The 21,454-nt window shown below is 33.4% G+C and overlaps 2 protein-coding genes and 2 long non-coding RNA genes across 6 annotated transcripts; 1 reads left to right on the forward strand and 3 right to left on the reverse strand.

The window, feature by feature from the left end:
- Nucleotides 1-612: 612 nt before the first annotated feature.
- Nucleotides 613-2,583, reverse strand: LOC138182475 (uncharacterized). The gene is made up of 4 exons (XR_011173803.1): nt 2,159-2,583; nt 1,429-1,921; nt 978-1,102; nt 613-704 (listed from the first exon to the last, which is right to left on the reverse strand). It is a non-coding gene; the product is annotated as an uncharacterized LOC138182475 (long non-coding RNA).
- Nucleotides 2,584-3,102: 519 nt separating this feature from the next.
- On the reverse strand, nt 3,103-5,985 carry LOC138182272 (uncharacterized). 2 transcript variants are annotated; one of them, XR_011173759.1, is made up of 4 exons: nt 5,918-5,985; nt 5,553-5,620; nt 5,273-5,376; nt 3,103-3,174 (listed from the first exon to the last, which is right to left on the reverse strand). It is a non-coding gene; the product is annotated as an uncharacterized LOC138182272 (long non-coding RNA). The 2 variants fall into 2 exon arrangements; XR_011173758.1 differs by lacking the exon at nt 3,103-3,174 and having other exon boundaries at nt 5,158-5,376.
- Nucleotides 5,986-8,396: 2,411 nt separating this feature from the next.
- Nucleotides 8,397-19,002, forward strand: LOC138182225 (TBC1 domain family member 25). Its single transcript, XM_069117849.1, has 9 exons — nt 8,397-9,180; nt 11,908-12,017; nt 13,665-13,760; nt 13,848-14,010; nt 14,753-15,410; nt 15,822-16,209; nt 16,281-16,592; nt 16,741-17,157; nt 17,247-19,002. The coding sequence occupies exons 1-9, from the start codon at nt 9,139-9,141 to the stop codon at nt 17,665-17,667; spliced, it is 2,607 nt and encodes an 868-aa protein (XP_068973950.1). The 5' UTR covers nt 8,397-9,138; the 3' UTR covers nt 17,668-19,002.
- Nucleotides 18,893-21,074, reverse strand: LOC138182230 (growth hormone-inducible transmembrane protein). Of its 2 annotated transcripts, none has more exons than XM_069117854.1 (5): nt 20,924-21,074; nt 20,513-20,730; nt 19,991-20,102; nt 19,281-19,898; nt 18,893-19,212 (listed from the first exon to the last, which is right to left on the reverse strand). In XM_069117854.1, the coding sequence occupies exons 2-5, from the start codon at nt 20,712-20,714 to the stop codon at nt 19,125-19,127; spliced, it is 1,020 nt and encodes a 339-aa protein (XP_068973955.1). In that variant the 5' UTR covers nt 20,715-20,730; nt 20,924-21,074; the 3' UTR covers nt 18,893-19,124. The 2 variants fall into 2 exon arrangements, with proteins under 2 accessions (XP_068973955.1, XP_068973956.1); XM_069117855.1 differs by having other exon boundaries at nt 20,812-21,048.
- Between the last annotated feature and the right edge of the window lie 380 nt (nt 21,075-21,454).

Consider the following 21,454-nt stretch of genomic DNA (forward strand, 5'->3'; position numbering starts at 1 on the left):
TTTCCTTAATATTATAAATAATGCACATTCTACCATTAAACCTCCTCCTTTTAAATGGTCTCTTCATCCCCTGCTCTCTGCGTATTTGTAATTCTTCGAGTACCCTGTTAATTTTTGTCGGCTGGTTTCTCAAGAAATAACCCTCTCTTACTAAGATCAAACGCCTTTCTCTCTCTCTCTCTCTCTATATATATATATATATATATATATATATATTTGTTTCCATTTCTAAATAGCTTCTTACAACTGATTTCCATTAACTTTTACCTTCTCTATTGCTGCTGTCTTGCTTATTTCTCTCTGTATTACACACTCTATCGTTGTTATACATATAGTCCTATAGTATATATATACAATATCGTTGTATATATATATATATATAGTCCTTAACTTTTAATTTTTCCTTGTTCCGCATTATTATTTTCTTGTCTTCTATGCCAGCCAATCTTACTTTCGTCGAACTAATATTTTTATTTCCATCTCAGTTTCCACGTTCTTCTTTATAAATCCTCCAACCTCCTCTTCTAATTACCTATTTATTCAGAGATCTTTCCTCTGCCTTCTCCAGCTCCCGTACCCTTCGATCCAGACTTAGCTTTCCTTCCTTCCATTACCACTTCTTTTATCGACTCTTTCACCTCTGTGTTTCCTTCTCTTTTCTTCTTATTTCTTGCTTTGTTCAGCCAAAAGGATCATTATACCGTCTAGAAAATTACGAAAAATTACCAGAACATAAAACTATTTAAGAGTAGAGATATGTCTACGAAAGAAATTAATGAAAATTGATCCTAATTTTTTAAATAATGCATAAACATCATAAAACATAATAATATATATGATAGGCAATGCATGCGTATAACAAATAATAACGTCTTATTAAGTTAAATAAATAAACCATTTTTCTACGGTATTGATAAAATATTATATTATTGTATAAATAATTAAAAATAATTATCATTATCATACATTATACGTACTTTAAAACCTCGACCGCCAGACGAAACAAAAATATTTTTACTGCTGCTACAATATCATATAGTCCCACATGATTTGATTGTTTACATATTTCAAATGCAGCTATACACACAGATCTACTAAACAGCTATACACATAAAATAAATATGAACTTCCGATAAGTACTAACATTTTTTTGTACGAATAATAATCCACCTAATCGGACATTTAATTGACAATAATTGGATTTGTTATTTATTGTAATTAACTAGGATAGCTAAAATTTAATATAGTTTAACATAAAGCTAATTTAAAAAATTATGATTTATTAATCTAGTAGTATCTATGTTTATGCGCGTATTATGCATGAGCAGAATAAGAAGAACTTTATTGTCTTCCATGTTAATTTTTGACGACTCAATTTTCGAACGGTTTTCCCCAGCGAGTGTCGAAACCTATTTAATACGATCGTACTTGGATTATATGTGATTTATCTTATGCATATACTCGTCTGTGGTTAAACCACTGCAACACTTGGCTGTTTGGTACAGCACTTGTATAGGGGACAACACAAGGACGCGCGCGAGCACTCTAATTCCCTCTTTGCTAGTATACAGCCTAGCATATGTGAGTAGGACGATAGTATAAACCACACGCGTACATAAATCGTGCGTCATTTGAAGAGAGCGTCGATCCAGCGGGAATTCCATAACGATACATCGAATAACGAAGGATTTGTGATTCTACCCGTACTGGGGCCGATACTAGAAGGGAGGAAATGAGTGTGCGCACGCTTATGAACCTGGTTGTTCCGGGACTAGTGCTGCACCATGCGGCCAAGTGCTGAGTTTAATTCGCGTTAGCATATACAAAAACCTATAAAAGTTAGGGATCTGCCCTGTTTGCTCACACACTAGTACCTATCTAGACAAGAACATATCGAGTTTCACGCTGCAAGACTATCTAACTTGTTTCTAGAAGCAAGCAGCAGGCAAAAAGATAACCGTTAATGCAAGATCCTTGAAAATAAACGATGACTTATGCACAGCACATTGAAACATTTATAAGATTACTTTGTGGCTAATTAATCGAAAATACTATGCACGAGAAAATTATAACTCTAATAACCAACGATCACTGTTTATGTTTCGAAATAATGAAATAAAATCTTAAATAGACTAATACTCTGCAAAATGTTATTAACCTCATTATCATTACTTTGCCCTTTTTTTCATTTGCTAGAAAATTATTTTTATGATATTAAATTTAAGTAATTCAAACATGCTGATATATCACTTGTCATTTCTCCTCAAATGTAATATACGTATAATTACGAAATAAAACCATTTATAATAACTTTAAGTACTATAACAACGAATTAAATTAAATTAAATCATCAGTATCGAACAGATATACTGTTCGACGGTATTTCCATTAACAAACGCTCAAGGGGATGCTGAAAAAGAGATAGATCCGATAGCCGGAAAGGCGACCCACTCGATAGAATCGCGAACAAACCGTGAGTGGGATATTTTTCTATTTCGCAACGCTAATTTTTCAAGTCCGTAACTGCAAGGTATAAATATCTCGAAATAAATCGCGAGCAGTGCTTTATCGCGTTTTCGATGTTATTTAAATATGCTACTGACAAAAAAAAAGAAAAAAAAGAAAAAAGGAAAGAAAGAAAAACAAGCAGAAATTTGGGCATTTCATAGACGCAACACTACGTATAAGAACGCGATTATTAATTAACGCAACGCTAGAGATCTTAAAACGAATTTAATGTAAAATTACCATCTATAGATGAGAAAAAAACATGATTTCAATCATACGCGATAGTCACAAATCGCAACGCTACGAAATTAATTAAATACTAACGTGATTTTAATTCACATAACACGCGACAAATTCAAATTCTACTCTTTGACAAATTCTAATAATTATTCGCGATAGAAAATACCAAGAACAATCGCGATGTCTTATAATTCGCAACGCTAATTGCAAAGATCGGGGTTAGCCCAACATGACAATGGATCGGCTAACAAACAAATCACAACTAATACTACTACAAATAATTTAGGCGAGCACAGTGACAAAGTAGTAACGAGAATGACTTTCCATTCTCTGGACGATCCAGAAGATCCTCTTCGGCTCGTAGCCTCTTCTTTTCTTCGGCCGTGATGCCCCTTGAAACTTACGTCTAAGTAAGCTCGAGACTTTCTAAATCGCAAACCAAAAAATAACTTACAAAGGTGAAATAAAAATGTAAATCGCGAAATCTGATCATAAAGAGATCGCTGTCCGTTCGCATGTGCATGCTCGGGCAATACGTCAACGTTCGTGTCGAAATCCACCCGCGACCACGACCGCGGAATTCGAAAAATCGATAGCCAAAGCCAGGCAGACAATGGTATGTTCCATTGTATGTAACCAGCTTCACCGTCGATTTTTCTAATGAAATTCCCTGAAACAGGTTGAACACGCGAAAACGCGCCTACCCGGCCAGAGACTGTGTCAACCTGCCCGGTCCTACCTACTTACAGTTAACAAACACACCAGAAAATATGCTGCCTATCCTAGCTAGCGCTATTCATTAATTTCATTCCAAAAATGACAAAAAAGGCACACCAACAAAATCGCTATACGATTCTCACGCATGACACTCGGGCGCAAGCACCTACACACTAGAGAGAACGTCCCGGGACGCCTGCGACACCCGAGTTTCGCACACAACTTGCACAATCTATTATTACCTACCCATTTTCCTGAAATCGACCGACGAAGGCTAACGACCATTGCGTACAACGCGATAAAAGTAAATCTCACATTTAATTGTCAAACAAGTTACAGATGCTGCAAAATTTCCTACCATTTATTACAATTTAACAACAAGATTAATAATACTAATATCTCTAATTTGCTGTATTCGACAGTGATTTACAGGTTGTGATTGAAATGATGATTCACTTGTGTGAATTTATTTTTTATAATTTAAATTTATAGCAAATGGAATAAGTACTCTAAAACGATGCAATTCCACAGCCTAACCACACACACACACACACACACACTATGTGGAAAGTACATCGTGCACGATACGCTAACACATCGTCAGTCGCTTAGAAATTGTTATAATAAAATCAATGGTCATCGTATCCATTGCCTTTCTCTCACCCAAGTAGCACCTGGGCACGTGAGCGAGATCCTGTCAATGGACACGGAAAGGGTGAAACCTGAAAATCCTAACTACAAAAAAAAAAAAAAAAAAAGGTATTAGCGTATCTATTTTGTCTTTAACGGGCTAATCTTTCTTCATTTTGCATCTTCGAATTTTATCTCAATTAGTAATACTGTATACTTTACTTCGTTAATTTAATAAATTACCACAATACTAATAATATTGAATTTATTTATTTATACTCTTTATTTAGACTCTATGAATTATTGAAATTCTATTACAAAAGAGACAAATTGACGATAAATAAGAAATTTATTTAATAATTGACTGATAATTTGATAATTGAAAAGTTAAATATTAATGCAAACAACCTCAGGCAATCCCTTCGTCAAAGCACATTATCGAAAATGCGAAAGCAACGTTCAAAACCTGTTGCTTTGATTCCAAAATTTACCTGTCGCGAAATCTCTTCTTGCGCATAAAATTTCATATCATATTTCAATTTTTCTACGGCAGAATTGAACTTTAATATCTCCATATGCGTATTTTACGTTAATACTCAAATTCAAAAATGAATTGCAAACAATTAAATCCATTGAAACAATGCCATCAGAGAACAGAAGGTGAAATTAAAAGATGTCTTATTATTATTATTATCAATAGATACGCAATAATTGCAATTTTTAACGCAACGAAGTCGAATGGTATCCGACTTCGTCACTACGATATATTTCATTAAGCCGTCGCAATTTCTTTTTATAAATATATATTTTTGATACATTCCGACTTTAAAAGTAATTATAGCGAACACACCTTCAATCGCAAATATTCAAATTAATTGTCAATATAATATCGTTTGTACCAGTTAGTACTATTATTAATATTGTTAATACAAAATTTGTCAGTATCGTGTAATTAATATAAAAGAAAAAAAAACGCGATGCGCAAGAAGACCTATCCTGAACTAACAAATAATACACAGAAAAAGATAATGTTACTACTCACGGGTATAGTAAATGCCCGTGGTTACTGTGCTCGCAAAAAATTCTACGTAATACAACCAGTCACCCGTGTCGATTCGGACCTTTCGTCCTACGACACGATCGAGTGACCGGAGGAACAAAAATGCATGCGACTCACGATAAGATGCGAGGAACGTAGTCATCGATGCTGTGATAGCCCAGGGGAAATCGTCGTGAAGACCGCCATCAAGGAGGAGCCATGCAATTTCATCATGGAAAAAACTGTAACAATGCATGGAATATCATAATTTACTCTTAAATATGACGTTAATTAATTGGAAAATTTGAAGTAGCGTAAGATTAATCTCTGTTAAAATTTCAATGGCGATATTTAAATCAGGAATAGCAAATTGAAATACAAGGACTAGAATTAAATGACAGATTACAAAATTACTTACATTCTTAGCTTTTGAAGCCCCACTTGGTCCTTTTTAGGAAATAGGAGGAAGAGAAAGGAGCGATAAACCTTTAACAAAATATGACTTACTATACATATATGAATAATATATCCGCGAATAATATATTTTCAGAACTAAGTGATGATTCACCAAAAAATTTCAGATAATGTAATATGAAACTCCATGAAAACTTTCAACTTTAATGATAACAGAATGATTAAATTACTAGTAAACTCTAACTACTCCAACAATTGAAACACTGATATTAAATTTTAAAGTCAAACTTGTTTTTTCATTATGAATAATTAAAGTAGAATAATCAGAGGAATGAAATTAATTGGAATACGATATGCAAAGATTCTTACACGCTTAGTTTCCAAGCATCACTGCGTCCTTTCCGAAGCACAAGAAAAAGCACAAGTTGTGAAAAACTGAAACAAAACATGTGAAATATTACAATTTGTTCTTAAAAGTATATCCTTCATTGTTTAAGGAGTCCTAAACTAATGAAAGATAAAACTCCATTCAAAATTTCTAAACTCTAATCTCTGTTCGAAATTTTAATAATAATAAAAATTGAAATCCTGTTAAAATCTAATTACTATAAAAATATGAACGCTAAAGTAACAATTTTTAACCTAGAAATGATGATAATCTAATAGTTTGCGAAGCATGCTATAATTTTTATAATTATATAATTAATATAATTATAATTTTTAGATTTTATGTCAATGGAAATTAATAATAGTTCGATCAAAATACGAATAATAAAATAAATTAGAATACAATATACAGAAATACTTACATTCTTGAGTTCCAGGAGAGGCTGTATCCTCTTGCGGAACCTGCGATTTTGCGTTTAAAACCTGCGTTTAAAACCTGCGTTTAAAAAAGAAGAAGAAAAAGAAAAAGAAAAAGAAAGCCTATTAAAGTAACAATCGGCGAACACACTGTCTCTACTTTCGCGTACAAGTATTCTAATTGAATTTATAATTATTAAGAGCTATCGCACTCGAGAAAAAATATACAAGATGTTATTACGCAGCAAACACTGACTCTATCGCCGCATTGAGCGCGATAGATTATTTTCTAATAACAATTAAATGAATTGTGATGAAGTGACTTTTTTAATTTCCGTTTTTTTCATTTTAATATTTTCAACAAATTATACAATTAAAAAAGCGAAAATAATCGTGTACATACGTCTACTTTGTTACAATATCAACAAATAGAAAAAATTCTATTTGGCAGAATTGCCAAATCTGCATGAGAAACCAACGACTCGATTATTAATAATCTGCGGCGTCCATTTCGTATCAGTTCGAATTATCGATTATTAATCGACTATGGCGTCTGTGATGTGAACCTCTATTCTTTCAGTCCCGTGACCGCCCAATGATCTGTACAAAAGAAAACCAAAGCAATCTCAGACAAATGTATAACAAAACCAATAATTTACAATAACAGAACAAATTATAGTAAGATAAAGCAATAATAAAATCCAAAGTCAGCCTCAAAGGCCGGTAATGTGAATTATCGATAATTTTAACTATCAGAAATATAAGAGCCAAATTCTGGCTCAAAGACCGGTAATATAAGCTATCGTTGACTGTAACCTGTCAAATACGCAATCAACGATAAAAGTAAAAGAAGATTTCGGATACTACTTAATTTTACTAAAATTATAATCAATAAACGGTTAAATACGAACGTACTATTTGTATGAAGCAGATAGAAGTGTAGAAATGTCGATAAAGTCGAAATGAATTTTCGCTCCATAACTTTCAAATGTACAACGTCACCCCACGGCACGTTTCTCCTCGAAACTACGACTTTCCAATATTTCGCACCAATAGGAATGCTCGATTCGACGTGACAATATATTGCGCCAATAGGAACGCACAATTTCATTTGACAATATTCTGCACCAATAGGCACGCCAAATTTGACTTTGACAATATTCTGCGCCAATAGGCACGCTCGATTTGACTTTGCGATACATTGCGCAAATAGGAGCGCACAATTTTCGTATATACAAGCGCGCGCAAACTTAGTGTATTCAAACAGTGAAATTGATGAAATTGAGGAATAGGAAACATATTTAAGACAATATTCGGTAGCGATTACGAATAAGATTATGTTCTTAATGAAAAGCTTTTATGTGTTACACGAGTAAAGTTGTTATTATTGCATAAAATATGGTATGTTACTACTTATTATTACATGAAAATCGGGAAAATTGTTCTATCCTGCTTTGTAAGTGTCTTTATTAAAGACAAATGTAATCCTTAAAAATTGTTAATAATTAGTAGTTTAGAATAGTCCTGGAGAATCGATAGCGAAACTGTCATAAAAAGAGAAATTTCTTTAATTGAGAATAATTTATCATTGTTTACTTTGCTATTAATTGATGTTTAGGTCATAAAATTTTTATTTTATAACACCAGAGAGGAATTTCTACTATTGCCTTATACGTGTCATCGTTCAAAAATATAGTAAACAATTAATTTCTCCTTTTTAGGCAACTTACAACTAGTTTTATTGTTGCGCGATTTTGTCATTCTTATATTTCTCTATCTGGGATAGAATAGTAGATAAGAATTTTTCCGTAGAACCGTACAATTAAATAGGTTCTTGTCCATGCTAGTGCACGACCAAACAGGGCAGATCCCTAACTTTAAGCTTAAATACATAGGTTCTTGTATATGCTAAATTCCAACCAAACAGAGCAGATCCCTAATTTTATAGGTTCTTGTACATGCTAATGTCAATTAAACTCAGCACCTGGCCGCATGGTGCAGCAGCTGTACCGTGGAACAACTAGAACTACGGGCGTGAGCACTCATTTCCTCTCTGGTTAAACTAAATTTGGCGTCAAACGCGGCTCGCTTCAGTTCGCTCGTTTCTTTCTTTCTCGCTCTTTCTCTCTTTCCTCACGAGAACGTAACGCCAATTTCCATCGGCATTTCTATTCGTCTGCGTTCTGCTTGTCATCTTTCGAAATACCATCCCTCCGTTCGTCTCAACATCAGTGATTTTAACCAAGAAAGGGACATACAATTTCGGCCGATTAAACACGAGACACGAATCACGGGAGCAGACGGTATCGTCAGTCAACGATCACGGTGACGACGACTGATCTTTGTGTAGTCGAAACTCGAGCAACGCGCGAAACGATTTCGAAACCTAATATTCTGAAACGTGTCATCATCGACAGCTGTTGGGGTTTTGGGATACACCTCGTCATCGCGAACGATCATGAACTCTTATGCCAAATGTCAATCGGTGGTTGTTCAAAAACTTGGATTCTGTTAGGGAAACGTGGTGGTGCTGTGCCCTGACAAGACACTACTATGCTTTTCTTGGGAAAAAGTGAAAGCTTTAAGGTGGCTCGTTACGCATCGCGTGAAACGAATTAACCTATCAGAACCTATCAGAACTGGATTACCCATAAAAATGTGGAGCTTCGTTCGGTGTCATAAGAACGTCCTCGAGGAGATGCACATTTTGATGAATCTGGAGCTGTCCTGAATTATTGAACGTTCTTTTTCGCGTGCACGAAATAGCCTGAATATCAACGTCAAACATGTTCGGTTGTCCTAGAGAAGCTGTGCGCGTCAAAGTAAAGGTACAGTTCATGTTATACAACATAATATTGCACGTTTCGCCATTACATCGACACCTCGCATAAAATTACAATGAAACTTTCTCGAAAATAATGTTTCATTATTACACGCTAAAGGACATTTAAAACCCAAATCTATTCTGATTGTCGAATAGTGAAATTCTCATTGTTGAATTTGATAAAAAAGAAATATTCTTCATTGATAACGATATTTCCCTGCGTTTACTATTCACTCTTTTTATATATATATATATATATTAGTGACATTGTTTACAAAATACTTGAAATGATAAATTTGCGGTAGGAGCATAGGGATTTAAAGCTTCAATGTAACATCATTGGAAACGCAGTCTCAATATCATATAAGCTCAATATCACTCGAACTCGAAATCGAAGCGTGAATTCGCTCCAGAAAATAAAGAAGAATTCCATTTCTATCTTCCTAGGTAGTTGTAAATTGTTACTAACCGTAGAAAGTTTCTGATATGCACACATATGTACATATATGTACGTGTACATCTTTTAAGTAGATTCGGATAAAGAAAGCGAGGCGTCGCGCGGCAACGGCAACACGTCGCGTTTCGTAATTGGAATAACCAACGTTCTGTAAAAATAATTAGAACGCGTCGCTATTTCACCGGGTATTCGACAAAATGTTCCTATGGCATTGCGGCAGAAATTTCGAATCAGTAACAGCCGTAACATCTCTCCTATTTTCCTATGCAAACTCTGCAAATGCCTACGTGTGACACTTGACAGAAAATTAAACAAATGTCGAAGAGTTGTCTGTACCGAGACAATGTATATGGTAACATCCTGTTATATATATTTATTTATGTATCTTATATCTTATCTTGTTATATATATATATATATATATATATATATATATATATATATATATATTTATTTATTAGTACACAGTTTGAGAATCGAAGTTTCATCCCATTTCCCGGCAATTATTTTTACCTTCAAAAAATTAACAAACAAAATTTAAAAGCACAAGACATCTGCTTTTACAGAGATACAAATATGGATCTCTTTTGTGTCTGTTATCGAACATATTCTACATGTGCAAAAATTGGAAAAATACTGGTTGACTAAAATATTTCTAATAACTCGTAATATATTGCTGTTATAAAGCGGATTTTATTATTTTGAAACTCTCATGTTATGGTTTATTTATTTGTACTCGTTATTGATGATAGCTTATTAAAATACTAAGAAAAAAAATGTCTGTTCGTGTGTCCTATATGGAAACATTACTGGAAACATTACAACCAATCATTTTGTTTCATATATGTATATATGTATTTCATATTTCGTATTAAATCGAAAATATTAACAGTTTCGTTTCAATATCTAACCTTAACCTCAAAATCCTGCAATTCTGCACGTGTTAATATTATCTGGCAATGGCATAAAGTGATTCAATACATTCGATCGAAGTTAAAACAAGTATAATTAAAAGAGCATTTATATAATAGGTGTGACCGAAATCGACTTCTAATTTTATATATAGAAATCCTTTTAATATTATTCTAATCTTGTCCTGCTTTTTTCCTTTATCTCTCTCTCTCTCTCTCTCTCTCTCTCTCTCTCTCTTTTTTCTTACATAATTATATGTACTTTCGTTAGGTACTTTCGTTAGGTACTTTCGTGTACATATTGCTTTCGTTAATATAAACGTCAAGTTCCTTTTTATAATATAATGTTATACATGTATATCCTATTATATTATTATTATTTAAATATACTTAAATAATATAATTGCAAAGTGTAATAGATTTTATGGAATTTTTGTACGTCTATTACTTTCGCAAACTTTTCTTAAGCTTCAATGTATTGGCTCGTATGCACGTGTAACACCAATTCGATACGGTATCTCCATTTAAAAGAATCATAATATTCTGTAAGAATATTTTGTTCTACTTTGTTTGTACTTGTATGTATGTTTTATCCGCAAAATAGCGTTCGAATATTTAAATTTCATCCATTTGTTACGATAAAGCTACGATCATTTGAAGTTAACGAGTACCAATCTTTCGTTTCGTTTGCTTCGTCATTTGAACTTTGTCTACGGCTCTCCCATTATCTTAATAACCGGTAAAGGAGTGTGCTTTTATAATTTCTTGGAACCTATAGAATGATGTACAAATATTTCTATTGCTTGAGCTACAGAAAGATTGGTCATTTTTGTACCTTGGAAAAGTACCTCTTTTCAAGTTCTTGCGTTTAACGGTCAAACAATTCAAGGCTAATATTATGCACAGTGAAAATAACACTGAAACTTAGTTTTCGATTCATGAAAAATCAAACGAGATTTATCAACTACGCCTGGAAGACTTTAATCCTCCCTGTACTATATATATATATATATATGTAAATAATATCTACCATTTAAAGTATGTATACATACGATATATACGTTGTGCCTAGAAAAGATAGGTTAAGTAAACCACTTTGATAACACTTAACAAATTTCTCGTATATATGTAGCAATTATTTATTTAAATGTTGAAATTAATAACAACCATATAAGATATATTTTCTGCTTTCTGTATAAAAACAATTTTTCGACATTTTACCGTCATACAATACAGTGAATTGTTTAATTCTGTCGAAGAGAATTTCAATTCTAGAAACCAAAGGAAACGATACGGGACACACGTTTTATAACAGAGGTAAACAGAAGGAAAATTGATCGAACGTTCGGTATATTTATGTTTAGAAATGCGAGACCAGACATCAGCCAGAGTATCGGAAGTTCAGCGTGGACCCGCAGATAACATCCATCGAAGTGCTTCAAAGTATACTCATCAAAGCGTTCGATATCAAAGGGTGAGATTTTACTGTTATTAACGCCGAGCAATGGTCGTGAGTGAAACTCAGGAATAAGAAAAAATTTCAAGCCGGACAAAAGTTTATAGAAAAAAGTTAAGATCATTTGTAAGAGTTCCGAAAGCGATCCTTTTCGTATAAAGGGTACAGGGGTCTACTACATTTCGGTTTATCGTAATAGAGTGCAGTACCTGCAAGAAGTACCTACAATGCCATCGGTCTGCTTTTGACGAATCTTTTATCTTGTGGGCTAGGTAGATTATTGGCTCTACCCATGTTCTTCGCTTCAATTTAGTAATTGCTATTACAAATTTAATATATTATTTTAAATAGTCTTGCTATTTTAACCTATTAATTCAACGCACCGCTGTATTTGAATATTCGTCTTAAATTAATATTCGCAGCAAATACAACACCGAATCGTTTTATATTTGTTGTGTCAAGTATTGTTCGCGTTTCAATGAACTCTCTTGCTGGTTCGTAGATAGAGCGTGAGTGCGCGTGCGCGTGATTGTAAGGACAATTGCGAACTGTTGATTATATAATTTTAATATCTGTAACATAGTGCGATAATCTGTCAACAATACGTAGTCGTGCAAAACTTTTGACCGCTACTCTACCTTCGGCTAATGTTCATTTGCTTTGGACGCGTAGCGATTACCATTTGTCTATAAAACCGAGCACGCGTTTCACAACACGTTAGGTCGGAGAAGGAAAATTTTCCACGAGTCTTTTCTCATTACCAACTATGAAAGCTAAACATAAACTATTAGATAGTAATAATAGAAAAAGAATAATAAGAAGACGTAAAGAAACGTTATAAAATAAATAAAAACATTTTCGAAAAGAATATGGAAGTCTTATAAATTAAACATAAAATTTTTCATTTGAATTTTATCTAGAAATTAATGTTTTGTTAAGCTTTTTCTGAATTATTTAAACTCCAACTACTAACCAACAACTAAGAACGAGATCGGTGTTTAATTATGACAGAATCGTAATAAATACGATACGAATCGAGCGCTATCTGAATGCCATTTGTGTTACTTTCGCCAATAATTAAATTAGATTGTATTCTCATGTTACTATCACAAAAGAAAGAGGTAGTATTTAATTACATGTATCGAAAGTATAAAAGAAATGAACGTAACGGCAGATGGCGAGAAATTCCGATTTGACTTTGAATTACAATAATTTTGGAATATATTTTTTCACTTTATCGTTGCGTCGATTAATGGTAGATAGCTCGATCGGTTTGCAATTGTCTGCTACTTTCTATGAATCATTCATTTACCATGCAAATGTTTCGAAATAATACAAACAGATTTAATCGGCAGAGGGAAATGTTAATAATTTCAAAATTATGCACGCTATATATAGCAGTTTAATCCTAATTTATTGATATCACCCCTATCGGGTTGCAAGACTTTCAAATCTACAAATTCTTACAATATTTAATTCACCGTGTCGCACTAAACTAACACACACACGCACGCACGCACGCACGCACGCACACACACACACCACAACTTAATGTATAATAGTTACAATATAAATTAGAAATTTAAAATTGATAAATATATAGATTAAAGAACGTAGATTTAAAAGCATTGCGATAAAAGAAATAAGTTTCTGAAATATTTCCAGAGAATTCACAGTTTCTTATCGAGCAATAGATGACTATGGATCGGAAACATACTTATTCCTACTTTCTGACTGGGACTTGGATGCAGCATTTATCAGGTAAATATTTTATATAATACCACTGGTACCTAGGTGATTAAAGATACCGAACTCCGTTGTTTCAACCGATAACGTATTTTATTATAGCGCTTCTGAACCGTATCTATATCTGCAAGTCAACTTAAAGCCGTTCGGAGAGACAGGCGACTGCGAATGTTATTGGGAACAAAATGCACAGGAAGTGTCGACTCGACAAGAAACCGGGTTTCCATACAAGACGCCCAAGTTACCGGGTCTAATAATGAACAAGGCGAGTACTTCACTCGTTGTCCCTCGATCATCTGTCATTCTGCTTCCAGTTATTCATTTTATTTTCCACTTCCTTCTTAACTGAATACAAGGATATCATATACAATATGTTTGTATGTATGTTTGAGGTGATTACAAGACATCTGAATGGTTAACCTTGGAATGTTATTTATGATAGAATTGAAATGTATATTAAATTTTTTAATTTCTAACGCGTTACTTGTAGCAACATGCGACACAGAAAATTTCTCTTTTACCTATTTTATAGTCCCCGTTTACTTGTTACATTATTTTTTATGGTCATCGATTAGTCTAACAAAATTTCCTCCTTTTGGTCATTTTAATATCGTATAAACCAAAGTGGTTTATCAAAATTTAAACTTCTGCAAAAGTTACGCAAATTTATTAGTGAAAAACGTTATTTTAAAATTTCTCTCGCGTTTCTCTCGATTTTTTATTATATTTTTTCAACCGTCTGCCACAAAATCTTCAAAATTATACATGCAATTTTCTCCTAATTTTGAGCATGGCCTACAATTTTTTCGACATCTCGATTATATCTCACTTTTTCCGAAGCATTTAAAGCAAAGATAAGATTGATCAGAATTAATATATTCATAAAAAAGTATTTCGCTAATTCATAAAATTTAAAAAGATCAATTACCATAGAATAGGTGTATACGTTATAAATCTGACCGGTTTTTCTTTTTGTTTTTTTTTTTTTTTTTTTTTTTTTTTTACAGATGGAAAGAACACTGAACATGGTTCAACGTGCTCTGGGTAATTTGAGCGAAGAATCTTCGCACCAGCAATGTGCTCAACCACCACGACCACCATTGACAGACGCAGAGTTCCGACGATTTTTGGATCCCATCGGACAAGTAATACACCCTAAAGAATTACGAGCCGTCATATACTTCGGTGGAATCGAACCTAGCCTGCGAAAAGTGGTTTGGAAACACATTCTAAATGTATATCCCGAAGGAATGTCCGGTCGCGAGAGGATGGATTATATGAAGAAAAAGTCGCAAGAGTATCAAAATCTTCGAGAAAGATGGAAAATGTTGGTACAAAAGGGACAAAATGTCGGAGATTTGGCATATGTAACGAGTATGGTACGGAAAGATGTTCTAAGAACCGATAGACATCACAAGTTTTACGGTGGTTCTGACGATAATCAGAATACGGCTAGTCTCTTTAATATCTTAACTACGTATGCCTTAAATCATCCGAGTGTCAGTTACTGTCAAGGTATGAGCGATCTGGCTTCACCTTTATTGGTTACTATGAGGGACGAAGCACAAGCATACATATGCCTGTGCGCTCTTATGAGGAGGTTGAAAGACAACTTTATGCTCGATGGAATTGCTATGACTACAAAATTTGCACATTTGGCTGAAGGTATGTAAAATTGTATATGTTATTTAAATAATTAGGAGATTGTGATTTCTTTAGTATAAAAAAATGTTATATGCGTAAAAAGTTACAACGTAATATTATAGCTATAATAGTTACAGCTATAACTGAAATATAAAATATAAAGTAACTTATATATTCCCGGTTATTAAAAAATATATATTATTATATATTATTAAAAAATTATGATATGGAACCATTTTTTTACATTAAAATGAACGGTAAACGAGAAAGGAAAAGATTATCTTTCAAAAAGCAACTGATTGATGTTGCTTGTTGTTAGAATAGAAAGAAAACAATCTTCTAATCGATGTATATAATTCTTTCAAATTAGAAAATTCATTTAATAAATATTACGTCTGTATCAATTGTTATAAAATATCTACATTTTTTAAGGTTTACAACATTATGACCCAGACTTCTATGCTTATTTAAAATCCCATCAAGCGGACGATCTATTGTTCTGTTATCGATGGCTTTTATTAGAAATGAAACGTGAATTTGCTTTGGACGACGCTCTGAGAATGCTCGAAGTTTTGTGGGCTGCTTTGCCAGCGTCACCGCCAAACGGAGAACTTAGTCTGGCCGAAGTACCTTTTCCTCCACCTTCGCCACCGCCAAGCCCAAACGTAAAACATATTCGTGAGAACGCATACACGAAAGTTTGTGCTATCAGACGACAAAGCTCTTCCGCGAGTATCGCCACTACTGGTAAAAGAAAGACTCTTAACGCGGAGGATCCATCTTTGCAAAGCTCTACAGAAACTAACGGTGACTCAAAAAGGTACTTCTATGCAAATCGATGAAAGCAGTGAAATAGAAATAATAATATAAAGTGAAACCCGCTGTCTACAGATCGAGCTCTCCTTACGAGACGTTTTCTGAGCCAGAAAATGATTTGACGACAGCGAAAAATCGAAGAAACACAGAATCTACGGAAAAGTGCCTAAGTACAGATTCTCTGTCTGGTAAATCTAAACGCGTAAACTTGCTGGAATTGAAAGAAAGACTGTCGTTACCTAGTAAAGAACATCAACAAACAAAAAATAATGAAAATGATGGTGAAAAGAAATGCGCCCGAGTAGTAAAGAATTTGAACGAATTTTTGAACTTCACGAGCCTCAACCGTAGCAAAATAACACCAAGCGATGCTGAACCAGAGTTGAGGTGAAACAATATATTTTCAATATAAATACAATTCAATTCAATATAGATAAACATAATTTATCAGAAATACTAGCATGTTATTCTTATCCGTTTTATATAAATAATGGGTAAAAATAATGTTATAGCCGGTAAATATATTATTTTTTAGACGTGTTTCGAGCGAGAGCGGAGTAATTAGAGTTTTAAGAGATGAACCAAGTTCGCCGGATGACCCGACAGATTTTTTTCCAATGACTACATCAATGACTAGAGAATTAAGACTGGAACTAGAATCACTCGATCGACAAGTCTTCGGACCATCACCGCCAAGTGATCAACAATGTGATTGTGTTCTATCTAAAAGAGAAAGCGAATTAGCCGACAGCGAAACAGATACAGAGTTAGCAAGGTGTAGTCCAGCTGCGGATGTATTTGTATGGGAGAATCCTCTGCACACGTTACAGCAAAAGAATCATCCAACTACTCCAGATGAGCAAGCAGAACTCGAGTATGATGGCGAAATATTAGAAGATCAGAATGGTGTTAAATCTGTTACCCCAATTAGATTACTTAAACGGACTACAAGGTATAGACCAACTTTTTTTATAATTTCACAACAATTGTATATTTCGAAGTGTACACAGCCTTAAATATAAAAATTATAAAATTTCATAGGTCCGAATCTGCTTCGGACAGCGAGGAGGCAGAAAGTTGGCACCAAAATGCAACAGTACAAGAAAGTCCAATAAAACAATCGGTACAAGAGCACTGTGAAGAAGCCACAGAGCTTACAAATCTTATTCCAGCAGGAACTTGCGAAGATCAGTTGGGGGAAACTTCTCTACCTCCACCTCACGAATTTGGTGGTGGTAATCCGTTTCTTATGTTCCTCTGTATTACTCTGTTATTGCAACACAGAGACTTTGTTATGCGTAATCAAATGGATTATAACGAAATGGCAATGCATTTCGATAAAATGGTTCGTCGACATAACGTTATTCGAGTGCTCAATCAAGCGAGGCAACTATTCGCTGGTTATCTTAGAAGGCATTCTTCATCGTCATTAGGTGCGAAGTCAGATTCTGTTAATGTGTAGCCTGATAATGCTTGAATATTCATTGTACTTATCGACACCTACCATATAACATGAAATACGAAATGGACGATTTTAAAATATATTGTGTACCGTTCAAGACAAATCACAAAAAATAAGTTTAAAATATGTTTTTTAAATCTAAAAGGTGAATCAAAACACTTCTGTAAATGAAGAAAGATATCAGGTAAAATGCGTATCAGTGATAAACTAGGCAATAAGAAATTTAAATAATCTCCTCGAGGTGCTCCTTTAATCGTGCTTTCGTAAAAAAATCATTAATTCTTCGTGTATTCCTTTAATCTTTCTAAGCATATTAATTGCGATACATATTATGTATATTCAATCCAAATCTTATTATCGTTTGATGAACATATGTCTCAAAGTATGATAATTTTTATATTATTTATTTGCATTTATCTACATTTACTGTCTATTGATGAGTTTCTTATTAATAAAAGTTTATTTTCTTAGGACAAACTAATTTTAGTTTGGAAGGGTTAACCTTCTTGGCGATCATGTATAATTAAATACAAATACACATATAAACCAATGTCATTATCTGCAGTGCGATAGCACCAGTTGAAAATAATTCTTATATTTCGCATAATTCATGGAACTAAGCGAAGTAATCGTTCCTTCGATACTTAATGTACAAACACTGCAACAGAATTTAAAACGTAATCATGTTGAGAATGACACGGCATTACACCCTCCGTCTGCAACTTTATTTTCACTAACGTTGTCTGCATACTGGTTCACTTAAATCCATCCACATCCATTTAGGTCTTTTGTGTTTTAAAAGATCCCCAAAAATTTTTTAATACTCTTCCAGATCTCTAGAGTATTATTTCATAGTTTTCATTGCTACATCTTACCTTCATTTCTTTAAGAGAAGCTAAATTTAAACGAAAATATAGGTAAACTGAGAAATTTCCTAATTAATAGTTATAATTACTAGTCGACAACGACCTGGTATGCAGATGAAAGGTTAAATCTACTTTATCTGCGACACTATCCTTTGACACTATGCACAGTATCGATTGCACTGCATTATCTTTCTCACTGTACCTCGATTTAAAATTAAGTGACTGGCTTAAATTTGTAAAATACCTATGATTAGTTTAGTAGCTGTATCTTACTTTGTTCTCGAACAATGTGTTTGAGAAACGACAATAAACTGCATTTAATTTTATCGCTAGTAATTAAGTATAAATACGTCCTCTGCATGTTTTCCAAAAGAAATTTACTTTTTCTGTTTTATACTTTATTTTAAATATGCTAATAATTTACATATCATCTTATAATATAACATGAAGTAGATTGTATATATAAAGCTGATTTATTGCAAAATAATTTTAAGTTTATTTTAAGTTTAATACTAAATCACGGCGTTTTTCAAACATGGTATGAGACTCCATAATTCTTTTATTGACCTACTCAAAAAGACATCCATTCTTTTACTTTTGTCTTTTACTTCCTCCATTTGCTAACATTGTGAGGATTCTTACAAAGATATTCACTGCATCCATATAAACAGAAATCGCGCTGAAATAAGAAGTATAAAATGTATACGTTGTGTTTGTCAAATTTCACATGTTTATTAAATTACTTACTTATTAATTGGATCGTATGGCCTTGCTAGGTAGTCATGGGTTGGATATGTTTCTGCTTGTTTGATGATACGTTGTGTATCATACAGAAGAAGCATAGAGAAGAGCACCAGACCACCATACAAAGATATTGAATATAAACCAGATCCAAGAGCTGTTGTAGGTGGTAAAAACATTGATCCAACACTACTTGCAAATACAAAACCCAAGCCAATCGCTAATGGACCTCCCATGTTCAGAAACTTTTCATGTGGTGCACAAACTGAAACTACTGATAAACCACCAACTACACCAGCAGTATACCATGCAGCTCTAAGAACCAAAGGTCCCCCAAGTAAGTACAAAGGTGCAAGAAATGCACCAACAGTACCAGTATGTATCAACCATGCTATTTGTTTTGCACCAAAACCTTCTTTGTATGGGATAGTCTGTAACAATATTCCACTACCCCAAACAGATGCTAATGTTACTAACATGGCAACCCATCCTTGACGCATTACCAAGTTCATCATAGTTGGTGAACGTAAACATAGTGCTGCAGCTACAGTGCTGCTTGCTATAGATGCACCAAGGTACATGTATGTAGTCTTAATTCTATCTTTCACATATTGGGGCCATAACCTATAAAGAATTATATATTGTATTATATTCTATTTTGCTATTCTACAACTGATAATATTCTCATAACTGTAACACTGATTAAAAGAAAATACTTTGCATAATCCACAGCTCCCATAGATGGTGACAAACCCAAACCATAATAGCACAATGAACCTATTCCTATTATAGCACCACCAGCAACAGCTCCTTTTCCAATAGTGAATGCTATGAATGCAAAAGTATTTTCAATAGTAAGTTTAATACATATATCACAGAATTAATTTGACTGCTATTAACACAGAAGAATTAAGACTCAAGAATTAACAAAGTAAATGAATTTTAGAAATGAAAGAAACATATTAGGATTATTTATTGCGCACGTATAACATTATACCAATAAATTGGTTATAATGTATATTACATGATAAATCTTAGAAATGTTAAAAAATACTTATAAAATAGGATCACCCCTCTCTCCTCCTTATTACTACATTCAATGAATACACAAAAATTTGGAACAGGTCATATGAAATAACCTATAATCCATATTTATAATTGCGATTGCATCATATTGCATATGTGTTCTCTATTATTACTTTTGTTCTGCATACTTTATGTATGAATTGAAATCTTACCTGTTTCTCCTGCAGGAGCCATTGCCTGCTCTGAAATAGTGGCTGATCTACGAGCCGATCTTGCAAATGTACTTCGTCCATCGTTAGCAAATAATCTGGTAGATTGGATTCTCGGAATAAACGGTTTCGAATTAATTGGAGTCTTTAGTAGACTAACCAAATTTGATGAAACAGTACTTCGACATACTCTAGCAAGCATCATTTTTGCATGCTAATGTCTGAAAAATAATATATTTATTAATAAAAACATCGATGACATCCGCATATTAGCCTAGGTATGTTAAACAAAAAGTACACACGATTTTGAACGAATTATTTTTTAGAAGTTTGAAAAATATTCACATATCTAGCAAGATTTATTTAAAACCTCAGATCAATAGTTTTTCGCAAAAATTTCTTGTGATTACTCACAGACGCGGTAAGCTGCAATTGTTCACGACAAATCAATATCTCGAATCGCTAACGCTGACAATTTCCGTGATATATGCATCTGAAACTTTGAAATAGATATCGTACAGATAGTAGAAACGTTGTAAAGAAATCATGATGTACGCGATGAAAGTGCCATCTTTGGTACATAGTTGCATTGAATTTGTCAAATTTTCGATCGAACATATCAGATCCTAATTTATATATTTCATATACGTATACATAGATTGAATTTTACTTTATATTACTTTACGTCATAAAAATAAAAAATCATTTGTTTTTATAACAGAACAAAAGGTTGTACATAATATCTCTTTCTAATTGTTAAAAAATATATACGTGGTTCGGAATGACTTCTTCGTTTAATAGTGTGCGAATACCCGAGATTACGCACTCGGATAGGCTTGAAAAAAGTTGGAAAATACGTACTATTTTAAAAATATATAGTTGTAATTAATATCACAAAACATATAATCATAGGAAGCATAAAATATATTTTAATATAGCATTAAC

Source organism: Bombus flavifrons, chromosome 8 (assembly GCF_040668555.2).
Source record: "Bombus flavifrons isolate JBK064 chromosome 8, iyBomFlav1_principal, whole genome shotgun sequence".
NCBI lineage: Eukaryota > Metazoa > Arthropoda > Insecta > Hymenoptera > Apidae > Bombus > Bombus flavifrons.

What these genes read in the sequence shown, in the direction of transcription:
- LOC138182225 (XM_069117849.1), top strand. Translation starts at nt 9,139, where the DNA reads ATGTTCGGTTGTCCTAGAGAAGCTGTGCGCGTCAAAGTAAAG. An exon ending in ACTAACGGTGACTCAAAAAG is followed by an intron (nt 16,210 to 16,280) that starts GTACTTCTATGC and finishes CGCTGTCTACAG; the next exon opens with ATCGAGCTCTCCTTACGAGA. An exon ending in GATGCTGAACCAGAGTTGAG is followed by an intron (nt 16,593 to 16,740) that starts GTGAAACAATAT and finishes ATTATTTTTTAG; the next exon opens with ACGTGTTTCGAGCGAGAGCG.
- LOC138182230 (XM_069117854.1), bottom strand. Translation starts at nt 20,714, where the DNA reads ATGATGCTTGCTAGAGTATGTCGAAGTACTGTTTCATCAAATTTGGTT. An exon ending in GGCTCCTGCAGGAGAAACAG is followed by an intron (nt 20,103 to 20,512) that starts GTAAGATTTCAA and finishes TTGCATTCATAG; the next exon opens with CATTCACTATTGGAAAAGGA. An exon ending in CCATACGATCCAATTAATAA is followed by an intron (nt 19,213 to 19,280) that starts GTAAGTAATTTA and finishes TTCTTATTTCAG; the next exon opens with CGCGATTTCTGTTTATATGG.